We start from the raw sequence: 26,724 nt of genomic DNA, 5'->3' as shown, positions 1-26,724 counted from the left end.
CACAGAAATATGATTTTTGTGACTTCATCAACCTAAAATTTATGATCTTTTGGAAAATCTGTCTCTAGAATTTAATCAATCAGTTATTAATGTTTTTAGTAGACAGCCAGCTAGTCAGCCAGCCTGATCATTGATTATGTGCGATTAAGTCATATGTGACTCCACATGATCGTATACATTGATTTTTTTCTATGATGATCTATCTATAACCTGGTCTTTCAGGTCTTTCAACTATGCTCTCACCACCACTATAACCTGACTCACCACATGACTACTTACTACTAGTCATCCTCTTTTCTTCCCTTCTATCTTTCACAGTGTTACAGCAATTTCCAGAGAGCAGAGTTTTTCTATAATGGGTCTGAAGTAGGATAATTGGAGGCTGGTGAGAATTCTGGATTGCTTTATTCAATGATCCATCAGTTTGTTTTTTGGCTGTCTATGACAGTGGTAACCATCTGGTGGTCCATGGACAACTGGTGGTCCATGAGAAAATTGTGGTGGTCCACAGAAAAATTATTTGCATTTTTAATATTGCACTAAATCAGGAGCCCTCAAACTACGGCCCCTGGGCCGGATACGTGCAATGAACATTTGTGTTGCTGCAGAGAGTCTCCCCCTTTGGGGTCTTTTTGTGTGGATCAGAGGGGGGCAGAAATTCCGACTCAGGGGCTGCTTCAGCCTCCTGGTATGGGGCTTTGGGTGAAGGCTGGAGGGAAGCGCTGCTGGTGGAGAAGAGCCGGAGGGCCTTGTTCCAGTGGGACTGCCTCATGGCCTGGAACTGGCTGACCATCTCAGCCTGCTGAGCCTCCAGATGCCAGTACCTGGCCTTGCACTCTTCAAGTCTTCCCTCTGCTTGGAAAGCCTATGTTCCTAGTCCTCAGTGAGGTGCTTCTGCTGAGCTTCCTTTTCAGTCAGATGCAATTTGAACTGAGGTAGCTGTTTTGCCAACTCTTTCTCGTGGTGAATGCTAAGCTCCAACAACTGCTTCCTGTTGGGGCACTAAGGAGCCTGGGCAGGCTGGCGAAGAGGGGCTGGGAGAGGAGGGGCGAAGAGAGGACGGCAAGGTGCCCCTCATGAGTGACATCGAGTTGACCACCGCAGCATCCACCCAGTCGCATGACCACCTAGCCACGCCCACCCAGCCAGTCATTAGGCAGTTCATGTTAGTGGTCCCTGAGATTTAAAATTATGAATTCAGTGCTCCCTGAGGTCCAAAAAGTTGGTGACCCCTGGTCTATGATATGCTCAAGAGTCTTCTCTAACACAAAAGTTCAAAGGATCAATATTCTTCCTATCCTGTGTCTTCAGAGTCCAACTTTCACTTTAATAAAGTGCTAGTATAGCTACCGGCTGGTTGGCTGAGAATGTCTGTATAGGATTATAGGAGCTGTTATCTTGGCAACAGCAATGCCTAAGAATTAAGTAAAATAAACTTGAAGATGATTAATCTTCCAGAGAAAAATATCTGTTCATAATGGAGAGCATGGAAGAAGCAGGAAATAGCTAGCCTCAAAGTATGAGATACATCCTGCTCTGCTAGCAGACTTTTATATGACGTGTATACTGAAAATAAACTCCTGATCTAATGTTAAAAGAGATTAAAGATTACAAGTTATTCCACAAGGAGCAACCTGAGGACTGTTCCTTGCAGGAAGTAATTTATGACATTAGATCTCAAAGCCTCTATTTTCCCAGAACAGTTTGGGAATACATCATCTGCTCACATTTCCATATTGCAAAAGCTGCAATAAATACCCTTGAATGTAGCAAAGCATACATTACTTCTTTCAAATTCTTAACCAGGATTGGGATAACAGGAAAATATTTGGAGCTTTTCTGAGAAAAGAAAAAGCACATCACCACTAAAACTACAACCGTTCACTTGATTTCTTTCCAAAAAGAGAAAATGCTCATCTTTCCTCTTTGTCTCTTTGGTGAATGACCTTCTTTTTTCTCCTTATATTTTGATTGTATATAGAAATCATTTCCTGTGAAGTGATTTTCTTGGATATGCAATTACTCCGGGTAAGGAAATGAAGAGAAACTGAACAAATGATTTAATTAAAGAACATGAGGCTGAAAAGTTTTGAAACTTGTTTATTCCAAATAAAATAATGTACATGTGGTCTTGGTTCCAGGAAACAAAAACACTACTTTTACTGCAAATTTCAAAGCATTTTGATGCTGATAAATTGTATCTTTCCTTAAAGCTTTCCTTAAGCTTTGTTATAAAATTTGGAGAAAAGTTCAACAATGCTATAAACATTGGGGAAGCAGATTGTTGTGGGATCCCCAAAGAAATACCTAAATTATTTCACTGCATGCTCAAAATTTATTTATTTATTTATTTATTTTATTCGATTTTATACCGCCCTTCTCCCGAAGGACTCAGGGCGGTGTACAGCCAAATAAAAAACCACAATATATACTTTAAAACAAGACTAAAACAAAATATATTACAAGATGGCCAAAATTTAAAACAGTTTAAAACCCTAAAATATAAATAGCCCCAGTTAAAATTTAGTAAAACATCTAAGCCAGTCCCGCTTGAATAAATAAGTGCGTTTTCAGCTCACGGCGAAAAGTCCGAAGATCAGGCACTTGACGTAAACCAAAATTAATGTTCAAGTATTCAATTGGACTTTCAAGATCCCCTGGAAATATTTAATCAATTTAGAACAATGCAGTGACTAACAGAGCTGGCATAGGCCATTATATTGACCATCATTTGTGTTGTAAATGTTGTACCTTGATGAAGGTATCTTTTCTTTTATGTACACTGAGAGCATATGCACCAAGACAAATTCCTTGTGTGTCTAATCACACTTGGCCAATAAAAAATTCTATTCTATTCTATTCTATTCTATTCTATTCTATTCTATTCTATTCTATTCTATTCTATTCTATTCTATTCTATTCTATACTGTCTGAGAAATGGCATGAACTTTATTTCAAGTAGAGAGGTCAACCTGACACACACATTGCTCGCATTTACATCCTTCATTATTCAGTTAGACAAAATAGCTTTGGAGATGCAGATTAGTGCTTCTTTCCTGGAACAGCCATATCACTTTGCCTTTTAATCCAGTGAGGCCTGCTGAATCATAATTATAATCATAATAATCACAAAGGAATAAATCCTCCACTGGCAGCATAAGATTTAAGAAGAATCCTATGAATTTCTACAAAAAAATTATGTTCATTTTGACATTCCTCCTTCTGTTCCTTTTCCTCTCATAACTTTATTGTAGAGCTGAGAGTAGTTTCATATGCTTTTTATGCTTTAATGCTGGGAAAGTAGAAACATAAGTTTTTTTGGGGGGGGGGCAACCATACAACCTAATTGCAGAAAAATAACTAGAGGGAGAAAGGCTACATTTTATTATGTTTCCTGCTTCCTCATGATTCATAATTGTGACCTAGACTCACATTAATGCAGACAAGTTCCTTTAACTATTTTTTGCCATTTATAAAATAATTGCCTGCTTCTACGCATTCATTATTTTACAGAAATAAATAATACTGCCAAAGGTTCAAAGCCTTTTTTGCTATGACATTTAATTGTTCTGTATATCAGGAAATGTTGGTTTTCCAGGGTAAAAATATGGCAAGAAGAGCTACACCTATTTCATTGTAAGGCAACATTAACACAATTTTGCAACTCTGAAAATACAATCTTCCAATCACCATTTTTAAGTACTAGGCCAAGGTGGTTGTTCCTGAGTTTTCTTCTTAGAACATTAAAAGATCATGATCTTCTGCCTCTCTTTTCAGATGGTTTCCTAGGCAGCATTTCCTCTCCCCTTTTCCCTTATCCATGCACTGCAAGGGGAAGATCTCAATTAAGAATTATAAACCACTTTCTTTGTTGAATAATAACTATAACCTATTAAAACAATATTTAGTTGCTGACTGGTTAAATAAAATTTTATACAATTTTATCCATAAGGATGAATGCGGGTTTTTTTTCTCAAAACTGAAAGATAATCTGAGAATTATATTTAGTGTGAGAGTATTTACAACAATGTAATGAGAAGCAAGCTGCATTGATTTAGCTTTCGACTCAATAGTACATGATAAACTTCTCCTAAAACTAAAATTCTACAGCATCTCAGGACCCCTCCACAATTGGATAACTGCTTTTCTATCAAACAGACAACAAGTGGTCAAAATTGGCAATGCTCTATCAAATCCTGTTCCTGTTAAAAGTGGCGTTCCCCAAGGCAGCAATCTTGGACCAACACTCTTCATATTATACATTAATGATCTCTGTGACCATATTACAAGTAATTGTGTTCTCTTTGCTAATGATGTCAAACTATTTAACACCACCAACAATACAGCTATCCTCCAAAAAGACCTTGGCTTTTTATCTGAATGGTCTAAAACTTGGTAACTTCAAATCTCAACCAGCAAATGCTCAGTCTTACATATTGGTAAAAAGAACCTAAACACTAAGTACAAGCTTGATGGACATTACCTTCCTGATGACCCCCACCCTGTTAAAGACCTTGGAGTTTTCATATCAAATGATCTAACTGCCAAAGCCCACTGTAATTACATCGCAAAAAAGGCCTTAAAAGTTGTAAACCTAATCTTGTGTAGCCTCTTCTCCAAAAACAGTACACTACTAACCAGAGCATATAAAACATTTGCTAGACCAATTCTTGAATACAGCGCGACTGTTTGGAACCCATGCCACATTTCTGACATCAATACAATTGAACGTGTCCAGAAATATTTTATAAGAAGAGTACTCCACTCCTCCGATTAAAAACAAAATATCTTATGCCACCATAAGACTTGAAATCCTGGGTTTAGAAAATTTAGACTACGCCACTTTCGACATGACCTGAGTTTAACTCATAGAATCATCTACTACAATGTCCTTCCTGTCGAAGACTACTTCAGCTTCAATCGCAACAATACACGAGCACACAATAGATTTAAGCTTAATGTTAACCGCTCCAATCTTGATTGCAGAAAATATGACTTCAGTAACAGAGTTATTAATGCTTGGAATACACTACCTGACTCTGTGGTCTCTTCCCCAAATCCCCAAAGCTTCAACCAAAAACTATCTACCATTGACCTCACCCCATTCCTAAGAGGTCTGTAAGGGGCGTGCATAAGAGCACAATCGTGCCAACTGTTCCTGTCTTATTGTTTCCTTTCGTTATATCCAATTAATATAGTTGTTACATACTCATACTCATATATATGCTTATATATTGTATAATTATTTCATGCTTATGCTTATATATACTGTGTGACAAAATAAAAAATAAAAATTTACTTATACACTTGTCAAACTAAAGCTATAGCATTCTAACCTATTACACAAGTCCTGAGAGAATCTACAATTGGCTTCCCTGAATCTCTTCTGCCCTCCCCTCCTTCCAGGTTACCCTTGCATCCCATTAGAGGAAACTTATTATTGCCCCAGCTTCCAGGTGGGGGAGAAATGTCAGTTTGAAAACATTGCTGTGAAGATTAAAAGATGGGGATTAAGCTGGATCAATGTCTCCTACCTAGATAAGGAACAACTGCAATCAAGTCATCAAAGTGAATGGGGCTACACATTTATTTTGCCTATGCTGCAAAATCAATCTTTTGACAATAGTAAGAGCACAGGAATTGTTGTCCTGTTGCCAAATTCCATGTATATAGTTCAAGAGAGTATTATCCTCTGAAAATTTTAGCATTTATTGCATAATTATATGTATATTTCTTTCTCCCTAAACTTAGTAATTGCAGGACATTGTAGAAACTTTTGTTAAAGAAGCATTATCTTTATTACATCTTTAACTAATTTCTGTTTTTGACAGTCCTTTTCTATTCAAACATAATGGAATCCAATATATTCTAAATGTTATTTTTATTGTATAAATCATAATTTGATGTCCTCTTGCTATCAGTATAGATGTTAAAACACTCAGCTATTGGACAGGATTTCTAATTCTTTATTTTACCTGTTTGTAAGCATCTGCATATCAGATTGATTTCTTGATAACAAATATGCATAAAAATTAATAGTAGTTTTTTTTTAATTTAAAGGACTTTATGTGTTGTTCTGGTATCCCAGCTGTCTCAGAAACTGAAAATGTTCCTGGTATTAACAAAAGGAATTTGCTACTGTCCTGGCAGCTTGAAAGTATGAAAATGTGAGTAGATAAATAGGTATCACTTTGGTGGGAAGGTAATAGTGTTCTGGGAAGCTCAGAGTATAATCTGGCTGGCCACATGACCATGGAAATACGTTCAGGTAATGCTTCTCCCTCAGCTAAGAAATAGAGATGAGCACTTACCTCTAGAGTTGGACACAACTGGATAGGGGAAAACTTTGCATTTACCTGCTGGGACAATGACGAAACCTTTGTCTTTCAATATCCATGTCACTGAATATTATTAAACAAGTACTCTGGAAAGTGAAATCAGTTTTCTAGAAAAGCAACATCACAATAGGCTTTCTTGAGCATCTTTCCAATTATAGGTCCTGAAGGCTGAGGGAGGGGGTTGGGATTTTCCCGGCAGGACTGGTACCTTGTTGGAAAGGACCCAGAAGTGTACAGAAGCAAAAGGAAACCTATTTTGCTTTGTTTTGAAAACTTATTCTGTTATTCTGGAATTCATGCTGCCCATAAGAGTCTATAAAAGTTAATTCTTGGGAGTGGGGGGGGGGAATTAAATACCTAAATTACTGGTTGTGAAGGCTACAGTGTTCTAAGCAATTCTTTCCCTGTTGGGAACAGCAGGAGAATTAATCACAGTCTGACAATGAGGATCTTAAATTACTAGTTGTCCTTGTCCCTGACATTTTGCTGTATTTTAACAACCACTAGCAGTATAAGTAATGACAAACTGTCAAAGAAGATAAAGAAATTGGCTGAACTGTAAAAGGCCTGGTCCACAATAAAAGAAATGTAGATAATGGGCCCAGGAAACAACTAGTTGGATTTCTTTGCCTGACTGCATCATAGTTCATTCTTCCCCTCCTTTTCTAACCCCCAATTTTAACTTTATAAATTGCACCTTAACCAAATCTTTTGCAGTCAATTTCAATATTCATCTTGCTGTGTTCATTACATTCTCACCAGATGTCATGTTGATTGCTGACATGAATACAATTCCAGAACTCTGATAATTAAAATATTCATTTCCCTTTCTCTGGTCCTGGTATTTCTTTAGTGGAAGTAATTAGTCTGTAAGGCATATTAAGACCTGATTTACATAACATTTCTCCTTCAGAACATGAATGTACATTTTAAAATGTCAACCTAACGCTGTGCTTCACCGAAAAGCAATTCTGTTATTGTAATAAAATGTATTGTTCAAGCTTTATGAAGCTAGCAAGTTTTAATTGGTCTAATTAGAAAATTAACTAACTAAATCTTTGATTAACTTGTGGGTCATTTAATCTGTGAGGGAATATTTTAATTTACAAAGCATACTTTTTTGCTGCTTTTTCTTTGGTTGCAGCAATACTGGAGTTTCCATTTATGTAGTAGAAATGGGATATATATGAGGACTGGTGCAGAATGATGTTATTCATAATTTTTCATAATGCATAATATGACTTATACACCTATGCCAACTTGCATTATGATATATCAGTGGTTCCCAACCTTTTCTTGTTTGAGGCACAACCTTTTCTTGTTTGAGGCACCCTTGGAAAGCCTTTCAAAAGTTCCCGGCACCCTTATAAGGAAATAGATATTTAAAATCTCCGTAGCTCAAAAGTTCCCGGCACCCTCAAAAGATCTCACGGCACCCCTTAGTGCCGCGGCACACTGGTTGGGAACCACTGTGATATATCATGCAATATATAAATCATATCATTTGTGGAATCCTTGGGGCTCTCTGAGCCTGGTTTCCCCGCCTCCCCTGCAGACATTTCTTTACCCAACTATGTAATATCATCAGTGTTCAGTCCTCAGTTCTTTTCTATTGTATAATTTGCATGATGTGTTCATAGCATGAATTATAATTTTGACATGAATGAGATCTTCTTAGATGTAATTTTGGTATATATGTATGAGGGCTACCGGTTCTGGATTGTAAATATTTTCCTAATAGCTAGATGATAGCAAAAAGCCGTATAAAACAATAGTAATTTTCTGCCTTCCAGTCATATTTTTGCAGTCCAAAGTAGCCCTAATACATGTTGAGGACATTCTAAATTTAGTTTTCCAGAATGTTGAAAATAGGATTCATAAGCTTTCCACAACCTACTGCTCCCAACCTCCAATCTCTAAACTGCTTTGAAGCTAACCATGAAATTGTCTTCACCTCTGCAGCCCTCAAAATATTATTTATTTATTATTTATTATTTATTATTAATTTATTTGTCACAACAGTATACATAAGCATAAGCATGAAATAACTATATGAATTGGATACAATTAAAGGGAACATTAGGATAGGAATGGTAGACACAATTGTGTTCTTATGCACGCCCCTTACAGACCTCTTAAGAATGGGGTGAGGTCAATAGTAAATAGTTTTTGTTTAAAGCTTTGGGGATTTTGGGAAGAGACCACAGAGTCAGGTAGTGCATTCCAAGCATTAACAACTCTGTTACTGAAGTCATATTTTCTGCAATCGAGTTTGGAGCGGTTCACATTAAGCTTAAATCTATTGTGTGCTCCTGTATTGTTGTGATTGAAGCTGAAGTAGTCTTCGACAGGAAGGACCTTGTAGCAGATGATTCTATGAGTTAAATTCAGGTCATGTCGAAGGTGGCAGAGTTCTAAATTTTCTAAAACCAGGATTTCAAGTCTGGTGGCATAAGGTATTTTGTTGTAAACAGAGGAGTGGAGAACTCTTCTTGTAAAGTATTTCTGGATACGGTCAATTATATTAATGTCCGAAATGAGGTGTGGGTTCCAGACAGGTGAGCTATATTCAAGAATTGGTCTAGCAAATGTTTTATATGCTCTGGTTAGTAGTGTAATCTTTCTAGAGAAGAAGCTACGCAAGATTAAGTTTACAACTTTTAAGGCCTTTTTTGCGATGTAGTTGCAGTGGGCTTTGGCACTTAGATCATTTGATATGAAAACTCCATGGTCTTTGACGGGGTGAGGGTCATCTACAAGGTAATGTCCATCGAGCTTGTATTTGGTGTTCTGATTCTTTTTTCCAATATGTAAGACAAAGCAGCATAGATAGAGCAGATAACATAGAGCAGCAGATAGGAAACACTGTGAACCAAACCATTTTCCTCACTGATCAGAATGAGAGAGAAAGAATCCCAGTTGCTCTTCTATTCCAAGCAGTTACATATTATGGAGATACAAAATTCTACTATACCTTCTTTTCACCTTTCATGATAAAATAAATGGTGAAGACTTTCTCCCATCTAGGACAAAATCTAGTTTTCCTCTGACTAGGAGAAGGATAAAATAGATAGAACTTTACTACAGAGTTCCTGCCATTCTACTGTGCTACTGGCAAGTGTTGTTTTAAAAAAAAGTGCTGCAGATCAAGCCCAGATGTGCTAAATTGGAATTAGAAGATTGCTGCTGCTTAAAGCCTGGGAATTAGAAGACTGAAGCTGAAACCTGGGAATCAGAAGGCTGAGTAAATCAACTGATGTTTTGGAGATAAAGATTGCAAGAGTTCTTGCCAGTGGGAAAAAACAGACTATACGGAATTCATTAAATAAGTTTCTTTATTGAAAATGGAAAGATATTATCTTTCCTGCCATTTTGGACACAATGACCCAAACCTTCATTAGTTCAACTGCTGAACTAAGCTGATATTACGAAAATACATACTTTTGTAATTAATCTTGGAGTGGTCCAAAGCCACTTTTATTCTCAGTATTGGCAGTACTTGTGAAAGCAATGTGAAGTTAGTTCCTTATGGAAAGTATATTGAGGGACCACTACAGTGCTACTTGGCTTGGGAAGATTGGGTGCCCCACATTCTGAAAAATACTCCACCTTTCAGAAGAAGCCTGTAGAACAGGGGTGTCCAAACTTGGTCCCTTTAAGACTTTTGGACTTCAACTCCCAGAGTCCCTCAGCCAGCAAAGCTGGCTGAGGAACTCTGGGAGTTGAAGTCCAAAAGTCTTAAAGGGACCAAGTTTGGACACCCCTGCTGTAGAAGCAACATTCTGTCTAGATTTCTGTTCTCTTTGAGTACATGCAATATCTTGGGAAGAAAGAGTATGCATCAAAGATTCATTAGACCTTTACTTTGAATATCTACTAGACTTTTTAAAATATTAATTTTATATATTGATATTCTCCTCTTACAGAGAGTTCAGAGTTTTAACCATTATTCATTTGCCAATCTTTCTCAGAATCTTCTGCTGTAGTCTGCTCTACTCTAGCTGAGTTGGATGTATAAATTGGGATGTCATGAGTCACCTAAATATAGTTCTAGTTAAGTCAAGATATATCTGGATCTTTTCAAACTTTTCCCTGGATTTTCACTGGTCTTTTAGTAAAATTTTGATTAAAAATATTTCAGAAGGTTTGCCTTTCTGATGTTAAGTGAATTGACGGACTGTATGTGGATTGGAAATATGAATAAATATTGTACACAAATTGCTAACTAATATAGGAAGAAACCAATAACACTCAAACAGATTAGCAAGATTGTTCTATTACTTCATTTTGAGAAATGGTCCATTTATTATTGGGAACCAGATAGCTCCATTCAGTAGCTCAGCACAAAGACTGTACATAGGTATTTTTAAAACCATATGTTATCATGTGGTTAAAAAGGAAACATCTGGTTACAATATAATATTGTATATATTATACAATATTGTATAAGGTTATACAATAACCTTAATTTTTTTTTTAAAAAATAAAATTTCTTAGCTAGCTGCAATTACAAAAAACTAAATTTTTATTCCATATTTCAAAGCTAAAGCTTAAAACACTGGAGAGCAATGATTACTTCTATGATATAGAATACAGCTGCCTTAAATATGCACTGTTGCAATAAATACTGAAAATACAAACACAGAGAAAGGAGCACTTCAGAATTTAGTGATATGTAATCTGATGATCTGTAAATGTTTCCGATGGTCTTTCCATAGACTAGAAGCTTGTGTTGATACTGGAAAATTTGTTCAGACAAGATCTTCCTGTGTTCTTGCTTCAGTATTCTAAGGGAAATTTGAGGATGTGGAAATGAACTTTGTTGAGTATGGATCTCCTGCTGAGTAGAAAGTATCACCCATAGTTTGTCCATTGGCCAGAACCAATATAAAGTATCTTGCAGGGACTGATGGGACATTTGGATGTAACAGGAATTAGAAGTACAGAGCCAAAAACATTTTTGCAAGCCTAGGAAGAGACATGAGATTTGATTACATTGGCCCTTTAAGGGAAACACCCCTCCCCCCCAAAAAAAAGCTCTTATCTCCATGCAAACACTTTCCTGCAGCTAGACAAACTGGTAAATTGGTAAATTGCTGCAAGAAAACTGATGCTGGGAAAAAGAGATCTAAGGAAAATTTGCTTGGCACTCACTCACTTCCCAGGAAATAACTAACAGGGGGATTGCCAGGAATGTGGAGCAATAGCAGAACAAGCTGATTTGAGTTCTACAAGGAAGTTCTGAGAGGGACCCACATAGAACTTCGGGCTCACAAGTAAAGATGGTCTGACATATTAATAATTCAGGGGTGGGGTGGGGCTTGAAGAATTAGGTTTGATGAACATGGTGTACAATTTAAGAAATATAGCTCTCAATATTCAGAGGCACGGTCTTTCTATTCCACATTATTCCTGTTTGCTTATTTTTCTTCTCTCTCTCAGGGCATATCCTTAGGCAGCAATGGAAGCCAGACCAAAAATTGGAAGTCCTATCCCTTTTGATGGGATTCTTGTTATATCCAAATGTTCCTTTTGATAAGTACAAAAACATTGTGTTGGATGACTGAGTAATGAAGCAATATCTTGTGTTCATGAATGGGTCACTGCAGATAAAAGGTACATGTTGTTTCAGGAGCAGAGTCTTTTTTCTGATGTCGAGTCTCATAGTATCAGTTCTGTGGACAGAATTTAGGCATTGATAAATGGTCTTGTACACCCATGGAAACCTCAGATAAGGAGATAACAGACTGGATGATTTTAGATTTACCGGTAGATCTGAAGGCTCCTGCAAGTTTGGTCTGTTGCATTTTTGATTTGAATTGTTGTGCAGGAAGAAAACTTCTTCATATTGTCAAATATGCAGCTTATATACTTAGTGCAGACTTACGTTTTCTGAATGCATATACATCTTTTTACAAAACGTCAGTAAGGCTCCCTCCCTCCCTCCCTCTCCTTTATTTTATTTATTCATTTGGTACCTGTTGACTTCTGGCAACTGAGTGGACAATTCCCTGCAGTTATTTGATTTATGATTTTCAAAAGTCAATGCCATTACTTTCTTCCTAAGGATTGATAACTATGTTATGAAAAGAAATGTCTATGCCTAACATGTGCTAAAACAGAAGAGGTGTTGGTTTCTTCTGAACTGGACATTTTCACGATATTGTTTTATTTGTCCTTTGTATCTTTCAATTTTCTTTGTTGCTATTACACGCTGTTTTAATTCTTCCATGATTTCTGTTATTGCTTTTTCATCCAGGCTGTATTTTTTGCATAAATTATTTTTCAGCTTTTCAATTCTTAGTTTTCCTTCTTGCAAGTCTTTTAAATTGCTGACATCTCGTAGTTTTTAATTTTATTTTCAAGTCGAATTTTCCACTTTAGTGTTTCAGCGGGTTTCTTTTTTAGCATTAGATAACCCAATTCCCCAGTTATAACGGTGGCTGTGCTATACATTAGTTGGTTTGTTTCACATAGTCTGGTGGATGGGATGGAAGTTAAAATGTTGTTCACGGCATTTAGTAGATCTTTCACTTGTTTGCTATGCATATTGCGAATGGCAGTCTTTTGCTTTCTGTGTTTTCTTTGATGTGGTTTTGAATATTTTCTTTCAGCATTTTCGCTAGGTCACTTAGCTCTACACTTTTGAGTTGTTGCACAGGAGGATCTTTATCTTGTATGTTGGTTTCTTCCATTGGTTGGTCAGTTTGTTTAGGTGTTGGAACAATTTCTTCAGCCTGTTCATAATTACTTGTTTTCTTTGGCTTGGATCCGGGTTATCTGAGGCAACATCTCGTGCCAGTCACATCTACCCAATCTACTAGAGTGGGAAGGCAAGGAATGTGGCAGGTCCCATCTCCTAGGGAGATACGTCTGGTGGGACCCAGAAGAAGGGTCTTCTCTGTGGTGGCTCCCTCTCTCTGGAACATCATTCCCCCAGAGTTTAGATTGGCCCCACTCTAACACTCTTCCCAAAGGATGGAGCCCATTAAATGGCTTGTATGAATATGTGTTATCACTGGGATGGGGTAGGTGGTGATGGGACTACTATTTTAATAATTTATTATTTTTTATCATTATTTTTTTATTGTTTTTATTTTTATATTATGTTTTTATATTCGTGTAAGCCGCTTGAGTCACCATGGGCGAGTAGGCAGCAATATAAATTTTCTAAAATAAGATGGGGCAAACTCAGTTAACAAATGTTTTATTTAGCAAAAGAAGTGCTGGGCTCAATTGCGGTCGTAAGTCGAGGACTACTGTAATAGAATTATGTAATAAATACGTGGAAGGCCATCCAGACTAGTTTAATCTACAGTATAGATATGAAATATACTCTCACTACAGTTTTCATACTAAAAATATAGGAAAGTGAACACTATTGTTGAATAACAACAATGAAAATTTTACACGAATGCAAATAATTCATGAAAGTTGGTTCTATAAAAAAAACAAAACCTAACTTAGATTCAAGAGAACACTACTATATTATTGTCATTTTGTTTTATGCAAGCTGTAATGCCACCTAGTGCCCATATTTGGAATGTAGGTTACAAGTCAATTTTCCCGGAAAAATAGTGTATCTTAATTAATATATAATCATAATCCAAAAGTTTTGCCATTGACAAAAAGATATTTTCTTATAGTAATTAAAAATAATTATAACATTTAGTTATAATAACATTTAAGAGCTGCAGGTCTTTTGGTGTGTTATAGAACCAATAGGGTGAACAAGGTGATATTACAATGAGCAAGTGTGAAAGCTCTTCTGGTGTTTGGAGGGATAGTATTGTCAGGAAATGTGTGGGAGCAACACTTGATGGTGAGGGTGAAGGTTTGTTTTCCGAGCTTTTGGGTTGGTTTCCAAAGAGGGCCGTGGATAGCTCAGGCTGTAAGGAGCCTGTTATTAGAACACAGTAGCCTGCAATTACTGCAGGTTCAAGCCCCACCAGGTCCAAGGTTGACTCAGCCTTCCATCCTTTATAAGGTAGGTAAAATGAGGACCCAGATTGTTGGGGGGGCAATAAGTTGACTTTGTAAATATACAAATAGAATGAGACTATTGCCTTATACACTGTAAGCCGCCCTGAGTCTTCGGAAAAGGGCGGGATATAAATGTAAATTTAAAAAAAAATTCGTTACCAGACTACGCGCAGAAACCAGGAAACCATCAGACAACCAACCCATAAACTCAGAAAATGAACCTTCACCCTCATTCGACATCTGAGCTACAGAAATTCGCCACTATTGTTAGGTGGGTTCAGTATTTGTTATTTACATTTGTGTTGTATTTGGAGATTATTTATCTATACTTAATATAAAACACTTAGATTCGATGAGTATTTGGAATGGCGGCATTAGCCAAGTAAAATATGAAAGAAAATTAACTTGGAATTTACTTCTGAAGTAAATCCTGCTAAGCTTATTCCCCAATAGAAAAGATTAGATTTGTTGTCTAGAATCTTAAATCTGCTTCACATGGATTATTTTCTAACTTCAAAAGAAATGTTTTGATGACAAAAATACAGTCACTCCCCACGTCTACTTTTAGAAAGTAAGTGGGTTTAGTGGGCAATCCTACACATGCTGTTATGAAAGAAAGCTTTTGATAAAATCTACCAAAGATTCTTTTGAAAGAATTCTCACTGTTGAAACATGAAAAAAATTAGCATTAAACTATATGAGTTACGTAAACTATAAATGCTCAATTTTTTCAAATTTTTTAAAAATCTGAATCTAATCACTTTTAGAATAAACAATGTTTATGGAATTTTTCACATGTTTTAAATGTTTTAAAATTTAATTGAATCAAATTAGAGAATACTTAAATCTAAAGACCAGTAATTTTATTTTATCAATGTTCTGATTTTATGGCATGATTAAAAAGAATCCAGGTTGGATACTGGTGGGGAAATATAATGAATTTGCTAGGTCAATGTTTAAACATTTCCTGTCCTAAAAATCTACATTGGATGAATGGAGAAAAAGCCAATTTATAGTTTTGACTCTTCAATCTGAATAAGTTGCCTGAAGCATTTCCAGACCTTGAATGTTTATAAGAATTCATACCTAATGCTATGTAGGTTAATTTAATCCTAAACAAAGTATACCACTTATGGGGAGAGAGCCTTTAAAAATAGAAACATTCTCTCCTTATTTCTTCCTTCCCATTTTTACTTCCATTAATGGTTGCAGATGACCTTAAGATTGATCCATTCTTTCTCTAACTTTCATTCAGGATCAGAATTCTAGAATTTAGTCAGTTTGAAAAAAAGTCCAAGACAGAGTTTGGGAGTGGTCTTCGAGAATTCTTGTCATATCCTCTGTTCCTAAGGGATTGCTGGTATTCCTTCTTGTCTAAATCCCTAAGATTTTTTCCTGGCTCCATACAGAACTTTTTACCACCAAGTATGACCAAGTCTTTCTTTTCTGCTTCCTCAGATTCACGGCCACATACTGCAGTGCCCTCTTCATTCACTGTTTTTAGAACAGACTCTGAAAATTGTGCTGCATATTTATTATGCGTTTTTTCCAATGTTTGATTCTGTGCTTTCTCCAGTTCGGTAGCTTTATGAGCTTCTTTTTGCTCTTCTACTGTATTAGCATGAACATTTTCCTGTTCCACCATTTGAGTGTTTTCAAATTCTCCTAAAGGAAAGTGAGGTTTTTTTTGATCATCGAAGTCTTTCATCCATGTTCTCTGCTGATCAGTCAGGACTTTTCTCTGTCTTTCTTCCAGCTCCTTAAACATCATCTCAGCCTTGTGCTGTTCTGCTAAAGCTATCTTCTGAGCTTGCTCTTGTTCTTCCAAAACTTCCCTTTGTATCTTGGCCAATTCATTTATAGCATGATGAGCTCTTACTTGTTCATCTATAGCTTTCCTTTTTGCTGCTTCTTGATCTTCCAGGACTTTTCTTCGCGATTCCTCTAGTTCAGCAAACATCTGCTTAGTTCTCTGCTGTTCTTCAAAGGCCAGCCTCCGTGCTATCTGTTGTTCCTCTATAGCTTTAGCATGTGCTGTCTCCAGCTTTTTCATAGCCAAATGTATTGCCCTTTTTTCTTCCAATGCCCTCTGCTGTGTTCTTTCATTTTCCTCCATGGCCATCTTTTGAGCTATTGCCAAGTCCTCTAGAGCTTTCTTTTGAGCAACCTCTAATTCTTTGAGAGACTTCTGAATGTTTCCCCTTTCTTCCTTGACTTTTCTTTCAGCCCTTTCTTGTTCTTCTTGAAACTTTTTCTGAGTTCTTATAAGTTCTCCCAGGGCAGCTTCAGCCAATTGCTTTTCTTCTTGAGATTTTTTTTGTGCTTTTTCTTCTTTCTCCAGTGTTTGTTTATGAGTTCTTTCCAGAGCCTCCAAAGTTATCTGAGCATTCTCCTTTTCTTTCAGAGCCTTCTTCCGTGCAATCTCTAGTTCTTCTAAGGTCTCCTGTGACTTTTCTGTTTCTTCCATGGTTCTTCCCTGCTCATTTTGGATGCTTCTCTCTGTCCATGACAATTTTTTCAGAGCCGCTTCAGCCATTTTCTTTTCTTCCTCATATTTTTTTTGCATTTGTTCCAGTTCCACCTGGGCTTTCTTTTGCTCCTCCAGGGTCTGCTTGTGAGCTTTTTCCAGAGCCTCCAAAGCTTTATGAGCATTTTCCTCTTTCTCCAGAGCCACTGTCTGAGCAATCTCCAATTCTTTTAGTTTTATATGAATTATTTCTTTTTCTCTGGCTGCTCTTTGCTCAGCTTTTTTCTGTTCTTCTTGATATTGTCTTTGAGCATTTGAGAGTTCTTTCAGGGCTGCCTCGGCCATCTTCTTTTCATCTTGACACTTTTGCTGCACTTTGATTTGTTCCTCTAGGGCCTGACTGTGAGCTCTTTTTATATTATCCAGAGTCTTCTTAGCATTCATTTCTTTTTCCAAGGCCTCTTTTTGAGCTATTTTTATTTTTTCTAGCTCTTCCTGTGCATTTTCTAATTCTTTCATTACTTGCATCTTAGATATTTCCTGCTCTTCTTGGAATTTTTTCTTAGTCTCCAAGAGTTCTTGCAAGGCTGCCTCACATATCTTCTTTTCTTCTTGACACTTTTTTAGTGCTTGCTCCAGTTCTACCATAGCAGCTACCTGAACTTTCTTCTGCTCCTCCAGGATTTCTTTATGAGCCCTTCCCAAGGCCTTCTGAGCTTTTTCCTCTTCTTCCTGAGTTTTTTTCTGAGCAACTTCTAATTCTTCTATAGTCTTCTGAGTCCTCTCACTTTCTTTCATCATTTTCTTCTTAACCTTTTCCTGTTCTTCTTGGAATGTTTTCTGGGTTCTTAAAAGTTCTTGCAGAGCAGCTTCAGCCATCCTTTTTTCCTCTTGAATTTTCTTTAGTGCTTTCTTCTGTTCTTCCAGTGCCCGCTTATGAGCTTTTTCAAGAATATCCCGAGTTTTTTGAGCTTTTTCCTGTTCCTTCAGGGCCTTCTTCTGGGCATTCTCTAATTCTTCTAACTCTTTCTGTACTCTCTCTCTCTCTATAATTGCTTTCTGCTCTGCTGAATGTTGTTCTTCCTGGATCTTTTTCTGAGCTCTTGATAATTCTTCCAAAGCAGCCTCAGCCATCTTTCTTTCCTCCTGAGCTTTTCTTTGAGCGTTTTTTTGTTCCTCTAATGCCTGCTTCTGAGTTCTTTCCAGGTTGTCCAATGCATTTTGAGCTCTTTTCTGTTCTTCCAGACTCTCGTTTTTAGCTGTCAATATATTTTCTACTGCCTTCTTCTGAGCAATGTCTAATTCTTTTAGCAATGCCTTAGCTTTCTCCTTTTCTGCTATTGCCTTTCTCTCAGCTGTTTCTTGCTCCTTTTGTACTTGTTTCAATAGGTTTTCTAGGGCTGCTTCAGCCATTTTTTTTTCTTCCTGAGATTTTTTCTGTGCTTTTTCCTGTTCCATCATGGCAGCCAAATGAGCCTTCTTCTGTTCCTCTAGTACCTGTTTATGGGAAATTTCTAGAGCATGCTGAGATGCCTGGGCCTTCTCCTGTTCCTCCTGAGCTCTCTTCTGGACTTCTTCTAATGTTTTAATGTTTCTTTGAAGTCTCTCCCTTTCTTCTATTGCCGTCTTTTCTGCTTTCTCCTGTTCCTCTTGAAAAGTTTTCTGGGCCCTTAAGAGTTCTTGTAGTTTTGCCTCAGCCATTTCCTTTTCTTCTTGTGATTTCTTCCATGCTTGCTCTTGTTCTTGAATAGCTAACTGAGCTTTCTTTTGTTCCTCCAGGACACATTTATGGGCTCTATCTGCAGCCTCCAATGTTTTCTGAGCCCTTTCCTGTTCCTCCTGAGCTTTTTTCTGAGCTATTTTTAACTCTGTTAGGGCAACCTGATTTATTTCTCTTTCTTCCATTATTTTTTTCTCAGCCATTTCCTTCTCTTCTTGGAACCTCCTCTGAGTTTTTAAAAGTTCATCCAGGGTCACTTCAGCTATCTTCTTTTCTTCCTGAATTCTTTTCCTTGCTTGTTCTTGTTCTTCTATTATTGCTATCTGAGCTCTTCTTTGATCTTCCAGGGCCATTTGATGACATCTTTCTATAGCTGCTAGTGCATTCTGAGCTCTTTCCTGTTCCTCGAGTGCTCTCTTTTGAGTAATTGCTAATTCTCTGAGGCCCTTCTGTATATTCTCTTTTTCTTCCATAATTTTTTTACTGGCATTTTCCTGTTCTTCTTGAAGTTTTTTCTGAGCTCTTAAAATGTTTTCCAAAGCAGCTTCGGCCATCATTTTTTCTTCTTGAGATTTCTTTCGTGCTTGCTCCTGTTCATCGATGGCAGCCATTTTAGCTTTCATCTGTTCTTCCAGGCCCTCTTTTTGAGCTTTTTCAAGAGTTTCCAGAATTTTTTGAGCTTTTGTCTGTTCCTCTCTGGCTTTCTTCTGTTCAATCTGCAATTCTTCTAGAGCCTTTTGAATTCTTTGTCTTTCTTCCATGTTTTTTTCCTTAGCTCTTTTCTGTTCTGCTTGCACTTTTCTCTCAACGCGTGACAGTTTTTCCAAAGTTGCTTCAGCCATCTTCTTTTCCTCTTCAAATTTTTTCCGTGCTTGCTCAAGTTCTTCAATGGCAGACATCTGAGTTTTCTTCTGTTCCTCTAAAACTTTCTTCTGAGCAATTTCTAATTCTTCAAGAGCCTTCTGTGCTCTCTCTTTTTCTTCTAGGGCTTTCTTCTCAGCCCTTTCCTGCTCTTCTTGGACTTTTCTTTGGTATTGTGACAGTTTTTCCAGGGCTGCCTCAGCTCTCATCTTTTCTTCTTGAGATGTTTTAAATGCTTGTTCCTGTTCCTCCAATGCAGCCATCTGCACTTTTTTTTGTTCCTCTAAAGCTTGTTTATGAGTTCTTTCTACGGCCTCCAGGGCACTTTGAGCTCTTATCTGCTCTTCTTGGGCCTTTTTCTGAACAATCTCTAGTTCTTCCAGGGCCTTCTGAGCTTTCTCTTTTTCTTCCATTGCATTCTTCTCAGCCTGCTTATGCTTCTCTTGCATTTTCATCTCAGCTTGTGCAAGTTTTTCTAAAGCTGCCTCAGCCCTCTTTTTTTCTTCTTCGGCTTCTTTCCGTGCCTGTTCACATTCTTCAATGGCAGCCATCTGAGCTTTCTTCTGCTCTTCCAGTGCCTGTTCATGAGCTTTTTCTACATTTTCCAGAGCTTTCTGAGCTCTTCTTTGTTCTTCAAGAGCTTGTTTTTGAGCAATCTCTAATTCTCTGAGGGTCTTTTGAGCTATCTGTTTTTCTTGTATTGCTTTTTCTTCAGCCATTTCCTGCTCTTTTTGAAACTGTTGCTGTATCCTTAAAAACTCTTCCAGAGCTGCCTCCATCCTTTTCTTTTCTTCTTGCATCTTTTCCCATTCTTTTTCCAGTGCCTCTATGGCTTCCAGATGACCTTTCTTCTGCTCCTCCATAGCCTGTTGATGAGCTATTTCTACTGCTTCTAGGCATTGCTGACTTTGATTCTTTTTCTCAACGGCTTTCTTTTGAAGAATCTGTAATTCTTCTCGGGCCTTCTGAGCTTTATCTCTTTCTTCCATTGCATTCTTCTCAGCCTGCATATATTCCTCTTGCATTTTCATCTCAGCTTGTGCAAGTTTTTCTAAAGCTGCCTCAGCCGCCTTCTTTTCTTCTTCCGCTTTTTTCCGTGCTTGTTCATATTCTTCAATGGCATCCATCTGAGCTTTCTTCTGCTCTTCCAGTGCCTGTTTATGAGCTTTTTCTACATTTTCCAAAGCTCTCTGAGCTCTTATTTGTTCTTCAAGAGCTTGTTTTTGAGCAATCTCTAATTCTCTGAGGGTCTTTTCAGCTATCTGTTTTTCTTGTATTGCTTTTTCTTCAGCCATTTCCTGCTCTTTTTGGAACTGTTGCTGTATCCTTAAAAGCTCTTCCAGAGCTGCCTCCATCCTTTTCTTTTCTTCTTGCATTTTTCCCCATCCTTGCTCCTGTTCCTCCATGGCTGCCAGATGAGCCTTTCTCTGCTCCTCCATAGCCTGTTGATGAGCTATTTCTACTTCTTCCAGAGCCTTCTGAGCTTGTTTCTGTTCCTCAAGGGCTTTTTTCCTAATAGTTTTTAATTCTTCTAGGTTTCTCTGAGCTTTCTCTCTCTCTTCCATTGCTGTTTTTTCAGCTTTTTGCTGTTCTTCTTGGAACCTCCTTTGAGTTTTGAAAATTTCTTCTAGGGCAGCTTCAGCCACCTTCTTTTCTTCTTCAGACCTTTTCCTCAGTTTTTCTTGTTCTTCTAGGGCAGCCATCTGAGCTTTCTTCTGTTCCTCCAGGGCCTGTTTATGTGCTTTTTCCATAATTTCCAGAGCTTCTGCTGCTCTTTCCTGTTCCTCTATAGCCATTTTTTGAGCAAACTCATATTTTTTTAGGGCTTCCTGGGCATTTCTTTCAGAGGCTTTTTCTTCCTGCTGTTCCTGAATCTGTCTTTGAATCTTTGACAATTTTTCTAAGGCTTCCTCAGCCATCTTCTTGTCTTCTTCAGATTTTTTCCAGATTTTTTCCTGTTCTTGTATCGCAGCCATCTGAGCTTTCTTTTGTTCTTCCAATGCCTTTTTATGAGCTTTTTCTACATCTTCCAGAGCTTTCTGAGCTTTTCCCTGTTCTTCCAGTGCTTTCTTTTGAGCAATTTCTAATTCCTTAAGATTTTTGTGAGCTAACTGTCTTTCTTCTTCTGCTTTGTTTTCAGCCCTCTGTCTCTCTTCTTGTATTGTCTTCTGAGTCCTGACCAGCTCTTCCTGGGCCAGCAAAACCATTTTCTTTTCTTCTTGAATTCTTTTCCATTCTTGTTCCTGTTCTTCTATGGCAGACCTCTTAGCTTTGTTCAGCTCCTCCAAAGCCTGTTTACGCATTTCTTCTACAGCTTCCAATGCATTCTGAATTCCTTTCTCTTTTTCTAGGACTTCCTTTTGCATCACTTCCACTTCTTTTAGGGTCTTTTGTATAGCTTCTCTTTCTTCCATTGTTTTCATCTGAGCACTCATCTGTTCTTCCTGGGACTTCTGATTCCTGAAAAGTTCTTCCAGAGCTACTTCAACCATCTTCTTTTCTTCCTGAATTTTTTTCCTTATTTGTTCTTGTTCTTCCATCACTGCACTCTGAGCTTCCTTCAGTTCTTCCAGGGCTTTTATATGAGCCTTTTCTAAGGTTTCCATAGCATTCTGAGCTCTTTCCTGTTCCTCAAGACATTTCTTTTTAGCAATCTCCAATTCATTGAGGGCCTTTTGTATGCTCTCTCTTTCTTTCATGGTTTTTTTCCCAGCTTCTTCTCGCTCTTCTCGAATTTTTTTTTGAGTCCTGAAAAGCTCTTCTAGGGCTAACTCAGCCATCTTCTTTTCTTCCTGAATTTTTTTCCTTATTTCTTCCGGTCCTTCCATCAGTGGTGACTGAACACCTTTTTGTTCTTTCAGAATCTTTGTGTGAGCATTTTCTATAATTTCCAGAGTGCCTTGGTTACTTTCTTGTTCCTCCAGGAAGTTCTTTTGCACATTTTCAAGGGCTTTTGATATTTGCACACTTTCTTCAATGTTTCCCTTACCTCTTCTCTGTTCTTTTTGGATTTTTCTGTGAGCCATGGAAATTTCTTCCAGATCAGCTTCAGACTTATTTTTTGGATTTCCCCCCCTTGTTTGTTCTTGTACTTCCATTAATGCTATAGTTTGTTCTGACACTGCCATTTTTGCTATTTTTACCACTTCTGGAGCATTCTGAGCTCTGTCTTGTTCTTCTAGAAATTTATTTTGAGAAATCTCTAATTCTTTGAGGGTCTTGCATGTATTCTGTCTTTCCTGTCCCTTTATAGTTTTCCTTTGAAGAATCTCTGATTCTTCTAAAGTGTTTTGTGCACTCTGACTTTCTTCCATTACATTTTTCTCAGATCTTTTCTGCTTTTCCTGTTCCTTTATCTGAGCCACAGAAATGTTTCCCAGAGCTTCTTCCACCAACTCCTTTTCTTCTTCAGATATTTTCTTTTTTTCCTTTAAGGCGTCTTTATGACCAATTTCTAAGTTTTCCAGAGCTAATTCTTCTAGGGATTGATCAGTTCTCTCTCTTTCTTCTTTGGCCACCTTCTGATTCTTTCCCCATTCTTGAACTTTTCTCTGAATTGCTGAGAAGTCCTCCTCAGCTACTTCTCCCATCAACCTTTCTTTTAGAATATTTTCCTGCACTTTCCTCTGTTGGCCTAATGCCCACATATGTGATTTTTCTAAAGCTTCTAGAGCTTTTTGAACTCTTGCTTGTTCCTCCAGGGCTATCTTTTTAGCAATTTCCAATTCTTCTATGGCTTTCTGACTCTCCTCTTTCTCTTTTACTGCTTTCTTTTCTGAACTTTCTTGTCCCTCATGAAATTCTTTTTGCATCCTTGAAAGTTGTTTCATGGTGGCTTCAGCCATCTTTTTTTCTTCTAGGTAACTTTCTTTTGCTTGCTGTTGTTTTTCCACAGCAACCATCTGAATCTTTCTTTGTTCCTCTAAAGCCTGTTTGTGTGCTCTTTCTATAGCTTCCAGAATTTTCTCAGCTTTTTTCTGATCTTCCAAAGCCTTTTTCTGGGCAATCTCTAATTCTTCTAAAGCTCTTTGTGCTTTCTCTCTTTCTTCTTTAGCTTGTCTCTCAGCTCTTTCCTGCTGTTTTTGGACCTTTCTTTGAGTTTCTGCAAGTTTTTCTAAAGCTGCTTCAGCCATCCTTTTTTCTTTCTGTGACTTTCTCTGAGCGTACTCCTGTTCTTCCATTGCAGCTATAAGAACTTTATTTTGTTCCTCCAAAGCCTTTTTATGTGCTCTTTCCAAAGCATCCAGGGCCTCCTGTGCTCTTTCCTGTTCTTCAAGAGCTTGTTGCTGGACTCTCTCTTGTTCCTCCAGGGCTTTCTTTGTGGCTTTTTCAAGCTCATCTAAAGCCTGCTGTTGAGCTCTGGCCAGTTCCCTCAAGGTTGCCTTCTGTATTTTTTCTTGTTCTTCCAGGATTATTTTAAAAGCTTGTTCTTGTTCACTGAGTGCCTTTAGCTGTGATTTTTCCTGTTCATCTATTAATCTCTGCAAAGTGCTTTCTTCTTCATCAATTTCTTCTTGATAACTTCTGAGTTTTTCATCCAATTCTTGCTGAAGAGCTCTTAGTTGTTCCTCCAATTCATTCTGATGGACTTGGTGTTTCATTTCTTTCTGTTTAAAGTTCACTTCTTTCAGTAAATTCTCTTGGAATTTTTCTTCTTCTTGTTGTTCCTCTTCTTCCTCTTCTATTTCTTCCTCTTCCTCTTCCTCCTTCTCAATATAGTTAACTTGTTTCCTTTTGCTTTCCTGAAAACATCTCCCTCTATTGTCTTGGGGCATACTCTTTTGTTCTGTCAGAACTGTTTGCCTTACTCTTTGTTGTTCTTTGGTGTTTCCCCCCAAATTTTCTCTCCGTTTCCCCACAATGTCCTTGTCATTTCTTCCTAATTCTGCAGATGTCATTTGAGATCTTTCTTTCTTCTTACAAGTTTCTTGAAGTTCACCCAAAACACCCTTATCCTTCTTTTCATCAACTTTCTGTTCCTGTTTCCTCCTGAGCCTGGCGATTTTCTGAGCCTTTGGTTGTACCTCTTTTAGCAAAGCATAGGATTCTTCATCATAATCTAACTGGCAGGCCAAGGCAAGGTCTTTAGCTGCCTTTTGCCAGTAACCAAGTATTTGCAGTGCTTTTCCTCGCCACTTGTAGGGCTGGGCTGAGTCAGGATTTATTTGTATGGCTTTATCACAGTCCCTAATTGCAGCAGTTGGCTTTTGCAGCTTCAAATAGACCCTGGCTCGATTTGCATATAAGATAGTAAGATGTGGATTGAGCTTAATAGCTTCTGTGAACAAATCTAAAGCTTTAAAAAGTTCTCCTTTATTGACTGCATCAAAAGCTTCCCTCTTCTTTTCATTGGCTAGTTTTCTCATTTCATCAGTCACTTTCAAGTTTTCATTTCCCATCTCCTGAGGAAGATCTTCATCTGATTCAATAACCTCTTCAGTATCAATTTCCAATTCGCTATCCTCACTTTCTGACTCAGTTTCATATTTTTGATTCCTCATAGCTCCTTTCTGAGCCCTTTTTTCATGCAGTCCTATGTGCTCTTGTTTTTCATCATCCATAAACTGATCTTGCTCTTCTACTGCAGACATGGGATAAGTTTCATTTTGATCCTCTGAACAATGACGAGGGAATATCTTATAGTTTTTGGAATTATGCAGAATTGTCTTTTCCTCAGAAATGTGAAATGCTCTTGGGTCCAGTTCTTGTCTGTAAGACTCATGAATAACTGATTTATCTTGGGGACCATTTCCTTGTATTTTCCCAGAAGCTTCTTTCATTTTACTCATCTTCTCTTTAAATTGTCCCTGAATACTTCTTTCCTCTGGGTTTTCCCACCATTTAATAATTTTCTCATTTTCTGTTTGTATTCCTTTCATCTTGGCATAAGTATCTTCATCATAATCTAGTTGACAGGACACAGAGAAATCTTTAGTAGCCTTCTGCCAATAACCCAACATGCAAAATGCCTCTCCACGGCACTTGTATGGTAAGGCCATATCCGGATTTAATTTTATGGCATTGTTACAATCCTTTATGGCAGCAATTGGCATATGAAGTTTCAGAAAAGAACTGGCACGGCAAACATACAAGTTAGTAAGATGGGGGTTTAGGTTGATAGCTTTGGTGAATAACTCAGCTGCTTTTTGATATTCACCTTTCTCCATTGCATTAAAAGCTGCTTTCTTGTTTTCACTGGCCTGCTTCCATTTCTCATCTGTCTCCACATTTTCATATATTATTTCTTGGGAGTCTTTATTATGGTCTAGCTTCATTTTCTCTTCTTCATTCCTTACTATTTTGTTCTCCAGTTCTATGCTAATACTTTCCTCTCTCTGGTCTAGTTTTTGATCCTCTAAAATTATCTGTGCTTTCTTAATCTTTTCCAGTATCTCAGATTCCTTATATGTAAGGATGCACTTTGCTTGCCTTTCAGAATTTCTTTGAAATCCTGATTTTAATTCCTTTAGTACTGAATTGGCCTCTTTGTCATATTCTAACTTAGAAGCTAAAGCAAAATCACAGGCTGCTTTTTTTAAACAGCCCAGTTCCTTGAATGCTTTTCCTCTCAATTTTAATGGTTCTGATGATTTGGGATTCAGTTCAATGGCCATGTTGCAGTCTTTAATAGCAGCGTTTGGTTTTTGCAATTGCATATAGACAATGGCACGGTTGGTGTAAGAACTAGAAATGTTTGGGTTGACCTCAATAGCTTCAGAGAACAGATCAACAGCTTTTTGAAGTTCAACTTTTGCTAGGGCGTCCAAAGCCTTTTTATTCATTTCATTGATTTGATTCCTTACCTCGTCAGATATATAAAGGTTTTCATATTCTATTTCTTGGCTATCGTTCTGCAATTGTTCCATGTTTTCCTCATTACAATTCTCCAAATTGTTCTCATTCCATGCATCTTCCGGAAGCTCACTGTCCCTTTCTTCTATACAGATGTAATTTGTGGTATGTGTCAAGGAACTGACTACCGTGTCTAATGATTCCCGGAGGAAAAGACGATCTTCAGAATTTGTAAAGCTGAGATCAGACCTAAACTTTGGAAGATTACTTGATCCCATGATGAGGAAAAATGTTGATTTAGCTGGATCATAAAGGGAAGGAAGAATTTTAAAAAATTGATCTAAGAGAGGATTTAATCCTTATTCTAATGAATGATCTTATAAAAAATGGCCTTCATCCCTCTCTGCCATGGTCCTACTTCTACTGTATACTACCATTACTACTTAATGAAGTAAAACTTAGTATTAGATTCAACAACAAAGCCAGTTTTGTGATGTCATCAATCATGTCATCGCTGGAATCCTCAAGTATTGTGTTTTAAGAATTTCAACAGAAGCATCTTA

The 26,724-nt window shown here is 37.6% G+C and overlaps 1 protein-coding gene across 1 annotated transcript; it reads right to left on the bottom strand.

Annotated features, from left to right (window-relative positions):
* Window positions 1–15,597: 15,597 nt before the first annotated feature.
* LOC131198218 (trichohyalin-like) lies at window positions 15,598–26,439 on the bottom strand. The gene is made up of 7 exons (XM_058182713.1): window positions 22,951–26,439; window positions 21,954–22,140; window positions 20,503–21,107; window positions 19,927–20,169; window positions 18,067–19,242; window positions 17,542–17,811; window positions 15,598–16,743 (listed from the first exon to the last, which is right to left on the bottom strand). The coding sequence occupies exons 1-7, from the start codon at window positions 26,437–26,439 to the stop codon at window positions 15,598–15,600; spliced, it is 7,116 nt and encodes a 2,371-aa protein (XP_058038696.1).
* Between the last annotated feature and the right edge of the window lie 285 nt (window positions 26,440–26,724).

The sequence above is a fragment of the Ahaetulla prasina genome, chromosome 4, assembly GCF_028640845.1.
Source record: "Ahaetulla prasina isolate Xishuangbanna chromosome 4, ASM2864084v1, whole genome shotgun sequence".
Lineage (NCBI taxonomy): Eukaryota > Metazoa > Chordata > Lepidosauria > Squamata > Colubridae > Ahaetulla > Ahaetulla prasina.
This window is presented reverse-complemented; position numbering and strand designations above follow the sequence as displayed.

Bases quoted from the DNA above. Each gene is read 5' to 3' on its own strand.
- LOC131198218 (XM_058182713.1), bottom strand. From the start codon at position 26,439: ATGGGATCAAGTAATCTTCCAAAGTTTAGGTCTGATCTCAGCTTTACA. The intron at 21,108-21,953 runs ATATAAAAGCCC...TGGAAAAAGCAC, and splicing joins GGAAACCTTAGAAAAGGCTC to ATAAACAGGCCCTGGAGGAA. The intron at 19,243-19,926 runs GCTCAGATGGCT...AGAATTCAAAAG, and splicing joins CACTGGAAGAGCAGAAGAAA to GCTCTAGAAGAATTGCAGAT.